We start from the raw sequence: 18,708 nt of genomic DNA, 5'->3' as shown, positions 1-18,708 counted from the left end.
ACTCTCCCAACACAGCTTCTCATAACTCCACGACCTCTCTTTGACCCAGTGCTCACTAACATCAACTGGGATTGTCTCCATCCTTCAAAACCACTATCATCGCTCCTGCCTTAAAAAGCCCATCCTGAATGTCTCTGTTCTCCCCAACTACTGTCCAATAATAACCTCCACTCTGTCTCTAAGGTTTTCAGATGCCTTGTAATCTCATCTATCCCAGTTTGAAATCCTTCAGTCTGGTTTCCAAACTGTCCACAACATTGAGACCCCAGGTTAAAGCCACCAATGATATTCTATATGACTGTGAATATGGAACTTTATCTATACGCGTCCTCCTCAACCTCTCTGTGGCTTGGACAGTCAACCATTACATCTACTGCCACCACGTCTCCTTCATGGCCTACCTACATGGCATTACTCCATCATGGTTCAATTCCTCCCTGTCCCAATGTAGCCAGCGCATCGTCAGCAATAGCTCCTGCACTGCCAACTCCATTGTGCCCCAGTGCTCCATCCTTAATCCCCTCCTATACCTTGTCTGGTTGCTACCTCTTGATGACATTCTCGAGAAGCATGGAGTCGTGTAGCCGGCGATGCCCAGCTTTCGTTCTCCCACACTTCTCAACTCCACGACTTACCGTATTGTCCCACTGGCTGGCCAATAACAAGTCATGAATAAGACCAAACTCCCTGCTCTGTGTTTGTCCACTAAGATTGCACATACTGGTTCCTGGACTCCTCTGCTCAGCTATATCACCGTGTCAGATTGTACCTCAGGTGGGCATTGTTCATTGTCTGGGGCGGTCAGCTTGAAGGACCCCAGCAGCTTCTTCAACGCAAATTGAATTTGGGAGCAAAAAGTCATGGCAGCCTTAGAGCGCACAAAATATAAATTAGTTATGTAAAAAATAATGGATTCACGTAAGCTCGAGGAACAGCACCTTATCTTCCGATTAGGCACTTTACAGCCTTCCGGACTCAATATCGAGTTCAACAATTTCAGATCATAACCTCGGCCCCCATTACATTTTTACTTATTTTTTATCCACACCTTTGTTTTGGCCCTTTCCTCCCCCCTTTTTTCTCTCCCACATGGCAGCTGTCTCTCATTCTGCCAGCGCATTTCACACCTAATCTAGAGCCGTCTTTTGTCTCCACTAGTCCTATCACCATCTCATCTCGTTTTGAATACCTCTTAATGTCTCTTCACTTCTCTTTTGTTCTCTCCCAGCCTGGCCTTTTAATCTATTTCATTTCCTGTGCTTTTCCAGTCTTGACAAAGGGTTTGACCCGAAACGTTGACTCTTTTTTCTCTCCACGGATGTTGCCTGGCCTGCTGAGTTTTTCCAGCATTTTCTGTTGTTATAATGGATTCACGTTATTTGACAACTTGTTGTAACTATTCTTGCCATCAGTTGTAATGGATTAAGGTCTTGCTCTGGTGATTTCATGGATTAAATGTCCTGTGTAGTGGCAAAAGACCCAGGGGGAGATGAGGAGAAATTTCTTTACGCAGCGAGTTGTTATGATCTGGAACGCACGGTCTGAAGGGAAAGTGGAAGCAGACTCAATAGTACCGTTCAAAAGGTACTTGGATGTATACTTGAAAAGGGAAAACTGCCAGGGCTATGGGGAAAGAGGAGGAGGAGTGGGACTAATTGGGTAGCTCTTTCAAAGAGCCGGCACAGGCACGATGAGCTGAATGGCCTCCTTTTGTGCTGTATGATTCTGTGATAATGACCCATACAGAACAGGAAGGGCCCAAGCTTCATTTCTAGTAGCTGATTTTGGCAAAGGCAGAGGAGGAGATGGTAGAGCAGGCCTCAGTTTCTGCTTCCTGTTCGCCAGCCACTGACCCCTCATCTCCATGACAGGCGGAGGAATCAAAAAGCTGTAAAGGTTTCTTATTTGTTTTTAATTCCTTTGTAGGGCTAAGACTACTTGAGGAGCAATTTATTAAACAACACAAGTTTGGTGCATCAGAAAATAATCATGTTGAAAGCATAGCCTGGATTTTAGAGGCTTTCTTACCCCTTTTACAAAGCGTGCGACAAGTTAGTGAAAGAGTGCGGAGATGTAACCCTCTGCAGAGCGTGCATGCACTCTGCACTTTAGTGAATAAAAGTGCACTTTTAGTCTCCATCTTTCCAGCTGTCACATGTGAGTTGGGCTATTCTGATGAAAATGCCCCACGACTTTAATGTAGAGTTCATGCACACTCTGCAGAGGGTTACAACTCCGCACTTTTTGTCTGTTTCCATGGTGCCTGTGTTGCCGTTCGAGCCTCAATTTGCCTTTAAGAACGTATTTAATGTCCACATGTTCGGGCCTGCATTCTGTTGTAAATGTTACCATGACTACATTTCTAAAATCAAATTGAAAAACAAACAAACAAATAAAAAGCACAATCAGAACTCACAGGTGTAGTTTACTCATGTCTCATTCTCATTCATTAAACAAAGGATGATTTCCCATGGAATGGTGGGATGTGTGTTTACACCAGGGGCTAAGAATTGCTCTATGTGTCGCGATGTTATAAATCTGTTTGTGAAGACTTTGGGCTGGATTTTGTCAGCCCCGAGGAGGCAGGTATGGAGGCGGGACTGCCGGTAAAGTTGCAGAATTTGGGGGCGGGTGGCAAACCCGCCCCCGTGCCCTCTTGCCAGGAGGCGGGAAGCCGTCCTGCCCCGGGTCCCGTCTCCTTGAGGCGGGAAAGGGATTAAAGCCTATTAACTGCTTGTTAACAGGTAGTTAACAGGCAGAAAATAGGATTATCCCCATTTTTCCTTCCAAAGTGCAGGGCTTCCTGACCCCGGAGAACCCCGCCAGGGTGGAGGAGACCAGTAGGAGGTCTGCGGGGGTCGGAGGGGTCTGAAAGTGCGATGTAGAGGTGAGTGGTGGGTGCAAGTGTGGAGTGGTAAGTATGTAAGGTGAGTGTAAAGTGTTAGAAAATGTTCACTTACCTTTGTTTCTGCCTACAGCCTTCAGCCGCTGTGGAGCCGGAGACCCAACATCTCCATTGTAGATTTCACAGACTGGCTGTTGGATCCTCCGAACCAACAGCCAGGTGATTTCTGCAAAGTTGAAAGGTTTGATGAGTCCTGAACACAAGGTCTCATCAAACTACACAGAATGTCAGTGTTTGACAGCTTCACAGAGCTGTCAAACGCTGATATTTCTTCTTTCAAAAAATCTTGACAGATGGCACATCAGACGTTGATGTGCTCTGTCAGTGACTTCCCCCTAATTGGCCTGCTGAGCCCGCTGGGCAGGCGTAACAAGGTCAATCAGGGGAAAAGCCCGCTGGTACCAGCAGGTTTCGAAACAGCTTCTACCCCCAGGCCATAAGACTCATGAACGAATAATTTATTATTATTTATTATTGTTGTTTTTATTTATTATTACTGTATTTCTATTAGTATTTTTATCATTGCTATGCCATATTTATTCCAATGTTGGGAGGACTCGTAAAAATCAACATTTCATTGTGCAGCACACACGTTTGCTGCATATATGACAAATAAAATTGAATTGAATTGGTTGGCCAGAAGCTGATGGAGGCGGGACTGAAAGCCGGCAAGCAGCAGCCCCGCCTCAAAAAGCTTCCCATTGAGAAAATCCAGCCCTTTCTCGCCACCATTTCTATTGACAGCTCCAAACGAACAGGTCAAGTGTTTACCTGGATATACTGAACAGAGGAAACCTTCACAAATGTGGTTGCACGTAGTGACTGGAGGAATTCTTGCTCTATTTGCGAGTACAGCTGAGTAAGCAAGAGGCAGGAGAGGGGCAGAGCACAGGAACAATCTTCCCAGAAAGGAATTTGGGAGAATCAGAGGCTGAGTTTCAGGGGTGCTCTTTCATGCCTCTTAGTGGTGGTGGATTCAAGCCTCACTCTAGAGACTTAAGCACATAATCCAGGCTGATACTCCAGTACAGTAATGAGGGAGTGCTGCACTGTTGGGGGTGCTGTCTTTCAGGTGGGACATTAAACCGAAGCCCTGTCTGCCCCCTCAGTTGGATGTAAAAGATCCCACGGCACTATTTTGAAGAAGAGCAGGGACGTTCTCCCCAGTGTCCTGGCCAATATTTATCCCTTAATCAACATCACCAAAACAGATTATCTGGCCATTATCTCAGTGCTGTTTGTGGGATCTTGCTGTGTTCAAATTGGCTGCCGCGTTTCCTACACTACAACAGTGACTACACTTCAAAAAGTACTTCATTGGCTGTAAAGTGCCTTGGGATGTCAAGAGGTTGTGAAAGGCGCTATATAAATGCTAGTTCCTCCTTTCACTTGCTGAGTGGCAGTGGGTCAACTTTGCACACTTTCAGAAGTAAAGTGATGTATGGAATGGCGGAGGGAGGGGCAATCTGAAATAAGAGGAAAAAAATCTTTGGAAAATAATTGTGGTGGTTAAGATTCATATAAACAATTAATCGAACAAAAGTCTCCTCGCCAGCCAACAAAAAGGAAAAGAAAAGAAAGACTTGCATTCATATAGCGCCTTTCACAACCACTGGACATCCCAAAGCGCTTTACAGCCAATGAAGTATTTTTGAAGTGTAGTCACTGTTGTAAAGTAGGAAACGTGGCAGCCAATTTGCGCACTGCAAGCTCCCACAAACATTAATGTGATAATGACCAGATAATCTGTTTTATTGAGGGATAAATATTGACCAAGACACCGGGGATAACTCCCCTGCTCTTCTTCGAAATAGTGCCGTGGGATATTTTACATCCACCTGAGAGAGCAGATGGGGCCTCGCTTTAACGTCTCATCTGAAAGACGGCACCTCCGACAGTGCAGCACTCCCTCAGCACTGTACTGGAGTGTCAGCCTAGATTATGTGCTGAAGTCCCTGGAGTGGGACTGTGAACCCACAGCCTTCTGACTCCGAGGTGAAGATGCTACCAACTGAGCGCCGCGGCTGACACCTTTGAATTCAACGTACATACTTTATTTTTTTCTGTTATATATAATCTAATAAAGGAGCACCAACTCTATGAAAGAGTGCTTAGAAAACCTTTCTAATATAATAGTTGAAATGGCATTGGATTGCATCCATCTTACCAGCTGTCACATGTGAGTCGGGTTATTCTGACAAAAATGACCCACGACTCTTCGGGCACTTGTCCCTCCTTCAGCAAACACGTTGCCCGACACTCTTTCATGAAGAAAATACCCTTTAACCTCTAGGCGCTGAGGCATCAATCCAAAGAGCCCTATGTTAATAACAAATAGAGGTTATATAAATTCAAGAGGTTGAACTGAAATCCTTGTAAATTTAAATAGTTGATCGCCTGTGGCTTTGCACACAAAGAATCGAGGCCAGGTATAGTTTTCAGGTAAAGTGGGTGTTGCACAGCAGCGGATAATTGGACCACATAATTCAGTCCCCATTTTAAAGTCATACATTCTGTCCTTATTTTTGTATAATACTTTGATTTTATATTGTTATTAGTAGTTACATGGCAAAACACACAGCAATTCGGGAAGCAGAGTTGGTTGGAGCACAAGAGTTTCTTTTTGCAGTACAAGCTGAGGACCTGGGAGATGTAAAACTCTACAGCACCACCACTGGCTGGAGAATGTAATTACAGCATGACACATTTACATTGTAACGGTGGACATAGGGATTTATACTGGAAAAATGATACAAAAGTGTAGCAAAAATGTGACACTAAGAACTGCATGCAGATGTAAGATTTTTAATATATTATAGATTATTTATTAAAAGTGTATATTTTTCCTTAATAGATAATACAGGTAGTTTTATTAATACCATTGCGTAAGTAATATTCTGCTTTGCTCATATTTATTTTGACAGATTTCCTATCTCAGTTGGATGAAAGTGACCAAACGGAGGTGATGTCTTTCACAGGCGAGTCCTACGTCAAGCACTATATCACTGCAATGCCCTTGTGCAGCCTTCCATGTGGGTCCACCTCTCTCACCTCATCTATGGCAAGTTGCAGCTCCTCCAGACCTGGATCCAGCGCATCCCTCTCATACAGGTCAGTTGTCAGAGCCATAGGAACATAGGAATTGCTAGACGAAGAAAGGCCAAGGTCCATCTAGTTTGCCTTCCACCATCCTGGTAGTCGTATGATACGATAATGGAGTTGTTGACTAATCATAGCAATCAATCTCTATCAATTAGTCTACAACAGACCCAGACATGACAAGAGGAAAACCCCAGTGGTGCAGAGCTTTGGGAACCATGGCCTAGAAATTCAGGCCTGACGAGTGAGGCACCCCCAATATTGGGCCTCGCACCTCATTTCCATCGAGCTCGCCAGTGAAGCGTGAATGAAGAGCGGCTCACTGCGACACCAGCTGTGGCCCTCAGGTAAATCAGGAAGGGGTGGGGCGACTGGGTCTGGAGTTAGCAGCGATCGTTGTGGGGTGGGGGCATCGGCAATCGGAGGGGAGAAGCAACATTCCAACCACACCCAAGACACCGTATTGCAAGTGGCTGTGAAGTTCACTGCATCCCTGTACCAATTTGCCTCAGGTTTTTTTCCAAGCTGGCCGGAGTGCAGGTCTCAAGAAACCATCACTTGCTTTTACAAAAATGAATGGGGACCATCATAACTTTAATGAGTCTGGGATGAGTCAGTTGATTCTCACTGTCTCAGTTTGCAACAGGTGGCCCTCCTGGTTTTAATACGTATCTTAGTACCTGATCCCTTCACAAATAAATGTCTCAGCTGCTGCAGCACGTAGCTCTAAAGCTAATTTTAAAACCTGTGTAAACCCACTTTGATTTACAACATGCCACTCAAATAAAACGTGCTTCCAAATCCCACCTGGTATCAGCCGTGGCTCAGTGGTAGCACTATTGCCTCTGAGTGATGGAGGTTGTTGGTTCATAGTCCCACTCCAGAGGCTTGAGTGCAAAATCCAGGCTGACACTCCCAGTGCAGTGCTGAGGGAGTGCTGCAGTGTCGGAAGTGCCATCTTTCAAATGAGACAAATGAGGCCCTGTCTGCTCTCTCCGGTGGATGTAAAAGATCCCATGGCACGGTGGCATAGTGGTTAGCACTGTTGTCTCACAGTGCCAGGGACCCGGGTTCGAATCTGGCCTCGGGTGACTGTCTGTGTGGAGTTTGCACATTCTCCCCGTGTTTGCGTGGGTTTCCTCCGGGTGCTCCGGTTTCCTCCCACAGTCCAAAGATGTGCAGGTTAGGTTGATTGGCTATGATAAATTGACCCTTAGTGTTAGGGGGATTAAATACGTGGGGTTACGGGGATAGGGTGAGATATGTGTTGGTGCAGGGGTTACGGGGATCGGGTGGGATATGTGTCGGTGCAGGCTCGATGGGCCGAAATGGCCTCTATCTGCACTGTGGGGTTTCTGTGATTCTGTGACTATTCGGAGCAGAGCAGAGGAGTTCTCCCCGGTGTCCTGGCCAATATTTATCCCTCAAACAACATCACTAAAACAGATTATCTGCTCATTATTACATTGCTGTTTGTGGGAGCTTGCTGTGCTCAAATTGGCTGCCGTGTTTCCTACATTACAACAGTGACCACACTTCAAAAAGTTCTTAATTGGCTGTAAAGGATGTCCTGAGGTCATGAAAGGTGCTATATAAATGCAGGTCTTTCTGTGGAAAGATGACTAAAATATCCTTTGTCTTAAATGTCAGGGTTATGCATGGTGGCTTTTGTTAGGGATCACTCGTTTTTATGTTGTCTAATTGAAACCTCTCACTTGGTACAACAATGGGAATCTCACCTTGACACTCACTTATTTGTGCCTGTGCTTGAATGACGCCAGGAAATGTATCTGTGTATGTTTTCACTTGTGTACTGGTGGATTTATTTTCACCCTATCTCAGTATTCTGTGCAAAGAACCAGCCTACAAGTCCAGAAACAAGAGAGGAGTATGTCTGTGGAGCTGAACTGGATGTGGGTACACAAATGCCAGGCAGCAGGAACACTGGCTCTCTACTCTCTATCATAGGCCGCGATTTTGAAGGTGCTCAGGGGGTGGGTTCGGAGGCGGGTCAGGCGTTAAAGTCACGATGATTGATGGCGGGTCGGAAACCCGCTGCGAACCCGCCGCGAACCCGCCTCCGTGTGAGTTTCAAGAGGGTCGGGTCTGTGATTTCACAACAGGCCCGACACCAAGCAGCAGGTAAGGAATTTAAGGCACTTAACTCCTTGTTAAGTGCTTGTTAAGTGCTATTTTGAGAGCCTTTTGCAATTTTCCAACATTTGGGTTTCACGACGTTCGGAGATCACGCTGGGTAAGTGTGTCAGGAAGACCAACGAGTTGGAAACTTCACAGCTGTAACTGCAGTCTAAAAGCTGCACTCTCAAAGCTGCTTAATTTCAGATGTCAGAGGTTGGTGATTGTTGTGTATGTACCTTTAAGGGAATAACTGGTCTTAGACTGCAGTACCGGCAGTGACCACCCCTGTATAAAAGGCCCTAGCAGGCTTCTGTAGTTTCAGTTTCAAGCTGCCTCTTGTTCAGTAAAGTACCTGTTAAACTGTTCTCCCGACGTCCGTGTATTATTGAGGCGCGGACTTTACAGTGGCGACGAGTAAGTTTGAATTCACCTGCAGTGTGGCATCATCTCACGGGGATCTCGCCTGAAAGGAAGGTCCTGGAAGGTCGTAGTCTGAGCAACGGGCGTCAACCGAGGGCAACCGCCCAAAGAATCCATCGGTGTTTGGAGAATTGCGGGAGAGACTGTGGTTCCAGCGAATCGTGCTGGTAGCAGGTAGCGCGCTGACCCTTCCGGACTGCGGCGGGCTCAAGCTTGATTGAGCGGCTCTACAGATCAGGCCGCGCAGCGTCGCTGGAAAAGAAAACAAGAGAGAGAGGGTGGAGCGCACAGGGCGCGGTCGGTGCTCGAGAACAGGACAGTGGAGAGAAACTAAACGGGGGGGAAGGAAAGCGAGACGCGCCGAAGCTGCGGGTCGCTGCCATTACCCCGTAGAACGCTAGGAGCAGCGTGGCAGTAAGGGGGAAGAAGCAAAAGCGCGGGAGGCGCCATTTTATTCCATTGGGGAAGAAGCAAAAGCGCGGGAGGCGCCATTTTAAATCGCCCAAGATGCCGAAAAGTGGCAGTATCACTGCTTTCGACAACGAGGTAGAAGACTGGACCACGTATGTAGAAAGAATCGAAGTGTACTGCAAGGCAAATGAGGTGGCCTATGGAAAGAGGGCGTCGGTATTATTAAAACTGATGGGTGTGAATACGTACGGCCTATTGCGGAATTTAATTACCCCAGCTAAACCAATGGAGAAAAGTTTTGAGGAGATTGTTCATATCTTACAGGAACACCTAAGCCCTACACCACTGCTGATAGAAGAAAGATTCAAGTTCCATAAAAGAAACCAGCACAAAGATGAGAGCAATGCTGACTATCTTACGGAACTACGCAAGTTATCGAAGCACTGCCAGTTCGGAGCAGGACTGGCAGGCACCTTACGGGATAAGTTTGTCTGCTGGCTCCAGAGTGAAGGAACCCAGAAACGACTACTTTCAAAAAAGGACCTGACGCTAGAACAGGCTTTCAGCGTGGCAGTATCCTATGAAGCAGCAGCACGGGGAGCCGCGGAAATACAACAGAAACCACAAGAATACAGCGCTAACGAAATGGCGTATGGAGCCGAAAAGTGCTATCGCTGCGGCAGAATAACCCATGAGCAGAAGGACTGCTGGTTAAAAACAAAATATGCAGGCAATGCGGGAAGATGGGACATATAGCAAGAGTCTGCAGGTCGGGAAAGAAGACCAACATGACAAGAACTACTAAGGAACAGTACAGGAAAGTAAAGAAACTGACAGATAGTAGTTCAGAAGATCAAGAGAGTGATAAGGACTCCGGGAGCAGGCGACTAAGTTGTTTAAAGCTACACAACGTGATCGCAAAAGAAGATCACTGAACCATTTGGGTCACCCTCATGATAGCAGGGTCCCCAGTGAAGATGGAATTGGACACAGGATCAGCCCTAACTGTCATGAATCGACGAGACTATGAGCGGCTATTCTCACACATACCCTTAAAGGACACGTCCATTGTATTGAAGACATACACGGGGCAAAAGGTCTACCCCAGAGGAAAAATAAGGGTGCCAGTTGAATATAACAGAAAGGAAACACAGAAACTATACATGTATATACTACGAGATGGAGGACCACCATTATTGGGACATGAATGGATCCGAAGACTACAATTGGATTGACATTCCATTCTGGCACTAACTGTGACTGACAAAAAAGATGATGACGTCGCACCTGGTGTCTGTCACAAATTCTATCTGACGCGGAAGAGGTGTTCCAAAAAGGACTTGGGACTCTAAAAGGAGTAAAGGCAACCATAAAGATTGAGGATAACGCAACCCCAAAATTTTTCAAGGCCAGACCGGTGCCATACGGGAAACGCCCAGCTGTGGAAGCTGAACTGGAGAGTCTGGAGCGTTCGGGGGTGCTGTCTAAGGTGGACTGGAGCGAGTGGGCCACACCCATCGTTCCTGTAATGAAGAAAGCATTGAGCAGCACGCCTGGGGAGCCAAGGAAGGTTTGCATCTGTGGGGACTTCAAGGTGACTGTGCACCCAGTCCTGCACACAGTACAGTATCCGCTTCCACGGATAGAAGATATTTTTGCCTCACTATCTGGAGGGAAACGTTTTACAAAGATTGACCTGGCTCAAGCGTATCTACAAATGGAGGTGGAAGAAGCATCTAGGAAATACCTCACGATAAACACTCACAAAGGCCTTTACCAGTACAATCGACTGGTATTTGGGGTAGCATCGGCCCCGGCTATGTGGCAGAGGGCAATGGAACAAGTCCTGCAAGGGATCCCGGGGACCCAGTGTTATTTGGACGACATCCTGGTTACGGGCGAAAATGACAATGAACACCTTGCCAACCTGGAACAGGTGCTCACGAGATTGCAGGAATATGGGCTACGAGCCAACCGTCCCAAATGCGAGTTCTTCAGGAGACAAATCTCGTATTGTGGCCACATGATTGATGAGGAAGGGTTGCATAAGTCGCCGGACAAGATTGAGGCTGTAGTCAAGGCTCCAGCACCAGAAAATGTGTCGCAACTGAGGTCGTTCCTCGGGTTGGTGAACTATAACCATAAGTTCTTGCCGAATTTATCTACAATTCTGCACCCACTGAACGCCCTCCTTCAAACTGGTGTAACATGGAAATGGAGTGATGAGTGTAAGCGTGCCTTTCAGGAATGTAAATGCCAAATCACTTCAAAAGAAGTATTGGCCCACTACAACCCAACACTACCGATTCGGTTGGCATGTGATGCATCACCTTACGGCATTGGAGTGGTGCTGTCACACAAATTCCGTGACGGTTCAGAGAGGCCAATAGCCTTTGCATCGCGCTCGCTCACTCTAGCCGAGCGTAACTACGCCCAGATTGACAGGGAGGCCCTCAGCCTGGTGTGGGGGGTGAAGAAGTTCAATCACTATCTGCACGGGCAGAAATTCACCCTACTGACTGATCATCAGCCCCTGGTCTCAATTTTTAACCCAAAGAAGGGCGTTCCGGTGATGACGGCGCAACGGCTGCAAAGATGGTCACTTTTTCTAGGGGCACATCAGTATGACATAGAGTACAAAGGTACGAAACAACATGGAAACGCTGATGGGCTGTCGTGCCTACCGTTGCCTACGGCGGAAGAAGCACCTGCAGTGGACCCTGTGGAGATATTCCATGTGACCATAGTCGAATGTTTGCCTGTTACAAACGCAAGTATTGAGAAGGAAACCCGAAATGACCCGACACTCTCTCGGGTCTATGATTTGACGGTGAAGGGATGGCCAGCATATGGCGACTCACTGTTGCCAGCATTCTCGCCAAGGAGGGAACAGCTGTCAGTGTGCCGGGGAACCTTGATGTGTGGATCCCGAGTGGTAATTCCACCCAAGTTGAGAGATAGAGTACTCAATGACCTTCACGAGGGTCATCTGGGAGGGGTAAAAATGAAGAGCCTAGCCAGGGCGTTTGTGTGGTGGCCGGGAATCGATAAAGGAATCGAGGATATGACCAAGAGATGCACAGGATGCCAGAAGGTCCAAAACGCTCCACCACAGGCCCCGCTACATCCATGGGAGTGGCCCTCATCTCCATGGCAATGGGTACACATTGATTTCGCTGGTCCATTTATGGACTCAATGTTTCTAATCGCTGTGGATGCCCATTCGAAATGGCCAGAGGTCATCAAAATGTCCTCCACCACCACGGAGAAAACTATTGCAGTCCTAAGGACCATCTTCGCCAGGAATGGGTTGCCAGAACAGATCTGTTCCGACAATGGCCCACAGTTTGTGTATGAGGATCTCCGGAGGTTCCTGAAGAATAATGGGGTGAAACATTACACATCTGCCCCATATCATCCAGCCACAAATGGATTGGCTGAGAGGTTTGTTCAGACCTTTAAAAAGGCCATAAAGGCAATGTATAATGACGACATACCACTGCAACACAAGGTGGATAACTTCCTGTTTGCTTACCGGAATGCGACACATGCAGTAACCAACCAAACTCCAGCTGTACTGTTTTTCAACCGGAGACTAAGATGTCGCTTGGATTTGCTCAAACCAAACATAAGACGAGATGCTGAGGATAAGCAGTTCCAGCACATAAATGAGAAGCCAACCAGGAGCTTCAAGATAGGGCAACCAGTCTTGGCCCGCGACTACCGAACAGAAAAATGGCAGCCAGGCACGATATGCACACAGCAGGGACCACTAATGTAAACAGTGGATGTTGGAGAGAGCATCGTGAGACGCCACGCTGACCAGATTCTAGAGTCACAGGAACAAGCCAAACCTGTACCACAAGCATGTGCACCTGGTAATGAGCCCGAAGTTCAGATTGCGTCTACCTCAGAAGCAGGGGTATTGGAAGCTGACGAACCAACCAATGACAATGAGTCAGAATTGACTCCACCACCAGAACAGGATACTCGAGAAAGGCGCTATCTGGTCCGGATCAGGAAGCCTCCTCAAAGACTGAACTCATAAATGACTATTTCAGTTGATGTATATATTACTGAGGAAATTGTAATTGTAATTAGTTATTATTTTGTTGTTAAATGAATGTTATGTACTGTTTATCTAAAAGGGGAGGAATTGTTGTGTATGTACCTTTAAGGGAATAACTGGTCTTAGACTGCAGTACCGGCAGTGACCACCCCTGTATAAAAGGCCCTAGCAGGCTTCTGTAGTTTCAGTTTCAAGCTGCCTCTTGTTCAGTAAAGTACCTGTTAAACTGTTCTCCCGAAGTCCGTGTATTATTGAGGCGCGGATTTTACAGTGATTTCACGATTTGGGAGACTGTCTTGAGGCTGTAAGTGTCTGGTGTTAACTCTATATCCACTGTCACCTGCATTGCTGGACATAAAAGGCACTTCATCCTTCACTGTGCCACCTCAAATTGGGATCACACAAATGGCAAGGATGTCAAACAAGATTAATTTATTGCAACATAATAAAAGAACAGAAACTTAACATCGCATTCTATGAGAACACCCAAGTGAGTACCTTTGTGATAATTTATGTGTCAACTTTCTCGTACGCATGCTTCTACGAGGTGCTACCCCTGTGGCTTCACCCGATGTAGAGACAGCCTACTCACCTCCCTGCTGCACCTGCTTAGGTGCCTTTGGCAGTCGTCCTCTGGGTTTTGGAGTTTTTGACGGCCCCGCCAAAGTCTGCTCCTCCTGCGGCTGCACAGGGGCAGACTCGGCCATCACTGCTTGGGTGCTCATCTGGGGCTCTGACCGAGGGGTTGGCAAGGGGATGGAAGTTGGAACGCTTGGAGAGGAGCCCCCACTTGCATGTCGCCTCTCACCATCATCCCTCTCATGGGCCACCCGCACTTCTCTGCTAGCAAGTGGCTGGAGAGCACCTTGCTGCACATCAGTGGAGCCATGAGGACCCGTGTCTGTACTGACAGTCCTCATAACATGTATGTCCATGTACCTTTGGTTCCTCTCCACGATAGATGCCCATCTATCCTCCATAGCTGACCATCTATTTAGAAGAGTCACCATGTTGGCTTGTGTCTGGCGAGTTAGGTCATCCATGGAGGTTGCCATCCTTTCCATGGCGGGATCTGCATTTGCCATTGCGTGCACCACAGCATTGCTTATGTTTGAGATGGACTCCTCCATTCTCCGCACACTCGCAGTCACTATGGTTGCAAACCCAGTCAGAGCCTCCTGCACTTGTTCCTGAAACTCCAGCACCGCTCTCTTTCTGGATGGCCCCAGAGGCACAGCGTCTACATGCAGCTGAGCAGGCCTAGGAGTGTCCTGCGGCCTCCGACAAGGACTCTCCACTGCTGTCCCTGTCTCCACCATCTGCTCCTGTTCAGTCGTGAGTTGTGATACACCAGGTGACAACATGACTCTATCTTGCATCGGACCCACTGAGGTGTGCGTCTCTGCGCTGGTGCTGGGTGCGCTCATTTCTGCTGACGCTGCTCCCTCAGAGGATGCAACATCCTCTGAGGAGTCCTCCGGCTCTTCCTCCTCGGCAGTAGGGAGGGGGACTTTTGATGGTCCTGTGGGAGAGTATGTGATAGTAGATTGCAGACACATCCCATTGTGCACATGATGAGCATTCAATTTCTAATGACATCAGATGCCATATGTGTCACTCATGAAAGCCAAATAAGATGGATGGAGAAGTATTCTGTCGTTCAACTGAGCCCGACTCTCCGTCCCCCACTTCGAGCTGTTCCCTTGATCCCACAATTTCCTCGGCATTGGTCAGCTGTGATAAGGATGGTGCTCCTCCTCCTGTTCTCTCCCTCTCCCTCTTATTGTGGGCTCTCTTTTCCTGCAATGAGGGAAAGAAGTGGCGTTTTAGTGAGAGTGATGGAATGAGTGTAAAGAATGGATAGGATAGATGTTTAGAGGGAGCCTGTGAAGGAGTGGGTTCCCATAATGAAGTTCCCTCTTTTTGAGTTGTTAGTTGTTGTCAGTGCATAACCTTGAGGGTGGGTGTGAGGGGTGTATAGTTAGATGGGGAAGTGAATCTGTGCATAGGGAGAGAGGGATGGGTGATGGTGCAAGGGATGGTGGGGTGAGCTAGGATGTGCAGGAGTAGGGTTGGCAATGCAGAGTGATGGGGATGTGATGACAGACACAGCAGTATTAAGGTAAGTGTGCTTTTATACTCACTTTTCCAGAGCGCAGGAGATCATTGAACCTTTTCCTGCATTGAACCCAGGTGTGTCTATACATAGACCTGGCATTGACCTCCTCAGCTATTCGCAGCCAGGCTGAGGAGGTTTCCTTCTTCCATCAGGTGGGTACAGGACCTCACAACGTCTTCTAACTCCCTCCACAAGAACATGGAGGAAGTCTTCGTTGAAGCGGGGAGCTGCCTTCTGTTTCTCTGCAGCCATCGTGGCGAGAAGCAGCAGTCAGAAGCACCAGAAACGACCTGCGATCTAATGGGGAAATGGCCCCCTTAAATGCACCGGCTGCAAACGCGTCAGCAGAGCAGACCCGCACCTTGTGATCAGGGCGGGTAACCCACACGGCGGGCTTAACTAGGCCAAGCAGCGGAAAATTGTGTCAGCAGGCCGGCAACCCGCCCATTACCGTTCCCAACGCAAACCCACCTCCAGGAAGAAAATCACGGCCATAATATCTAAGGGATGGGCAGTTGGCAATACCCAACTGGCACGATCACAAGTCTTCCATGGTGGGTTACCGTTCTAAGAGGAGTGGGAAGCAGAGACCAATCACTTCCCCCAACAGAGAAGGAGAGATAAGCAGAATGCCAGCCTCCTTTAGCTACTCTCATGCACCTTCTGTCACAGAGCTGCCTTTGCACGGGGCTGTAAACAGATCACCCGCTTGCTGTCTAGGTTGGGAGCGATGCGTGGCTTGGGAGAGTATTGCGAGGGGAAGCAGAGGAAAAATATGGTGCTTACTTCATGCGGTTCCCATTGCGATAGAAACAAATGCTGCCTTGTGTGTCCAACTAATCCCACTTCTTGGCAGAGTTGCTGGAGACAGGATTAATTAGCTTCATGGAATTCTGCTGAAGGACCTGTTTAAGTAAATGTTTATGGAACTAAAGTGTTCTTATTGGTAAGAAACTCTGCGCTTTAAATCTGACGCTTTGAAATGGCTGCCAGGGGATTGTGGAGTGCTCCTGCAATTGCTATTGGCTGTGGGGTCGGAAATTGAGGGGAATTCAGGCACTGAGCAGAGGCTCGACAGTTCCCCACACAGAACAAAAATAAGAGGTAGGTCATGTATAAACAGAAGAATATATTTAAAACAGATGTTTCAAAAAGGTCAATGTTCTATTGAGAATAGCTTTTCCCTCCTTTGAGCCTACCAAATGGCTTGTGCCATTCTATGTCAACGGAGGCCTAGTCACAAGTTACCCAATAGCCTAGTGTGTAAATGCCAAGTGTGGGGTGGCATTGAGCCCCACAAAGAAACAAAAGTTCCAGGTTTAATCCCTTGCCCTAGGCTGAATTAGTTGATCTCAATGATAATAATCAGGATGCCAAACTCATCCAATTCTGGCCCTTTTGTGCAGAGGCCCAGCCTACAAGTTCTAGAACACAGCCATAGGGTTTGGGAGGGGAGAGGGAAATCAGACAGAGATCCCTCTTCTGATCACTATCCAGCGAACGCTCCTGAAACACATGCACACTGTGGATACGGGCGTAGCAGAGGTACAGTAGTGTAGTGGTTAGGTTACTGGACTAGCAGTAAAGGGTCACTATGAAGCTGTCTAACTTTCAACAGGAAATTGGATAATACTTGAAAAGAATTAATTCGTAGGGCTATGAGGAAAGAGCAGTGGAGTGGAACTCATTGGAGAGCTCTTTCAAAGACATGACGGGCTGATTGGTTTCCTTCTGTGCTGTATGATTCTATGGATGTTGGGTAAGGACAGCATTGGGGACAGTTCATGGTTGAATAGACCGCCTGCACTCACTGACTTGGTGGACACATGAAACTTAGCCACTGGGGTGAGGTACTGGACCCATAAACTGTGCCACATGGAGGGCAACTCTGAAGAGGAAGGGAGAAGAAAAGTTCCATTACCAAATATCCTTTGGACCAATCACAATAACTGGCATTAATATAATGGCTTTAACATTCTGAGTTGTGAGAAGTGGAGAGGTGGAAGAGTTTAGGTAGGGAATTCCAGAGAGTTGGAGTGAGGCAGCTGAAGGCTCTTCCAGCAACGGTGGAGCGGAGAGAGGAGGGGGGATACACATAAGGCCAGCATTGAAGGAGTGAAGTGTGTGGGAAGGGATATAAGAGGAGGGTGAAGAGATGGGGTAGGGGAAAACTGTGTACGGATATGATGACGAGCACAAGGATTTTAAAGTGAATGCACTAGGGAACAAGGAGCCAATGTGGGCCAGTGAGGACTGGGGTGGAGGGGGTGAGGAGGTGGGGTGGTGGGGGGGAGGGCGCAGGACAGGATATTGGCAGCTGAGTTTTGAAAAAGTTAGAGCTTACGGAGAGTGGCAGATTGGAGACTCAAGAAAAACATTGGCGAATTGAGTCTAAACAAAGTTATGGAGAAGGATCAGGTAGTGGTGGGGTGAGGTGAGAATCAAGGGGGATGATATTATAGAGGTGGAAGTAAGCAGTCTTGGCAATGAATAGGATGTGGTGTTTGAAACACAACTGAATCGAAGAGGATGACAAGTTGTTGCATGGTATGGTTCAACCTGAGTGAGTGGCTGGGGGATTGCCGCTTTTTTTGAAATTACAGAGATCAAAGAAAGTAAACTTAAAATGAGTGAGAAAGAGAGTGCAAGAGTGTGTGTCAGTGTGTGTGCGTGTGTGTGGGTGGGGAGAGCAGTTACAATATGTATAAAACTGAAATTATAATCTCTGCAGTGACATTTGAGAATTAAGGTTTACAAACCTGCATCATCTACTTCATTCAATAGTTTTAGTTCTGTTATAATGTCCCACTTTAATACTGAGACACATTGCCATCGTCAAATCAAACCATCCCACACCAAGTCCTACTCACCCATCAGTCCTCTCCTCGCTGACCTACATTGGCTGCCAGTCAACCAACACCAACAATTTAAAATTCTCATCCTTATATTCAAATCCCTTCATGGCCTCGCCCCTCCCATACTCTCTAACACCCGTAGAACTCTGTGTACCTCCAACACTGGCCTCTGTCATTCCCTCTCTAAACCCTGCCCCCTCTCCCCTTCCCTCTCCTCCTTTAAGATCTTCCTTAAAACCCAACTTTTTGGATGAATTTTTTGGTCACGCCTCCTAACATCACCTTAACTTGGCATCTATTTTTGTTTGATTACTGCTCTACGAAGTGCCTTGGGGTGTTTTACTACATTAAAGGTTCTACATAAAATGCAAATTTTTGCTATCAACCCATTAAAGCTCCTCTGGGAGCCCAACCATTTTACAATCCATCTACATTTCAACATCCCATGTTCTTGTAACTATGACCCTGCTGAGCAGAATAGGCTTTTACAACACTTTGCATATCTATGCATAATATGAGCTTTGAACTACTACTATAAATCATTATCATTTCAGCTTGGCAATAGTAACAGAATGGCCTCCAGATGGTACTGATGAACCTCGTGAGGTAATTACTGTGCTGGAGCTGTGTTACTGAACCTTGGGCTGGATTGGGCCAGCCATTCGTCATACTTGCACTTGCCCATAGACTT

General features: G+C 47.2%; 1 protein-coding gene across 1 annotated transcript in view; it reads left to right on the top strand.

Annotated features, from left to right (window-relative positions):
• Positions 1-18,708, top strand: part of LOC147103105 (uncharacterized) — a 108,346-nt gene that overhangs the window by 45,871 nt on the left and 43,767 nt on the right. Inside the window, exon 7 of the mRNA XM_085962420.1 lies at positions 5,830-6,016. Within this exon, the coding sequence (XP_085818546.1) occupies positions 5,830-6,016 (187 nt within the window). The remainder of the gene's footprint in view (positions 1-5,829; positions 6,017-18,708) is intronic.

Source organism: Somniosus microcephalus, chromosome 20, assembly GCF_052327205.1.
Source record: "Somniosus microcephalus isolate GS21.2 chromosome 20, FLI_Smic_1.0, whole genome shotgun sequence".
Classification (NCBI taxonomy): domain Eukaryota; kingdom Metazoa; phylum Chordata; class Chondrichthyes; order Squaliformes; family Somniosidae; genus Somniosus; species Somniosus microcephalus.
This window is presented reverse-complemented; position numbering and strand designations above follow the sequence as displayed.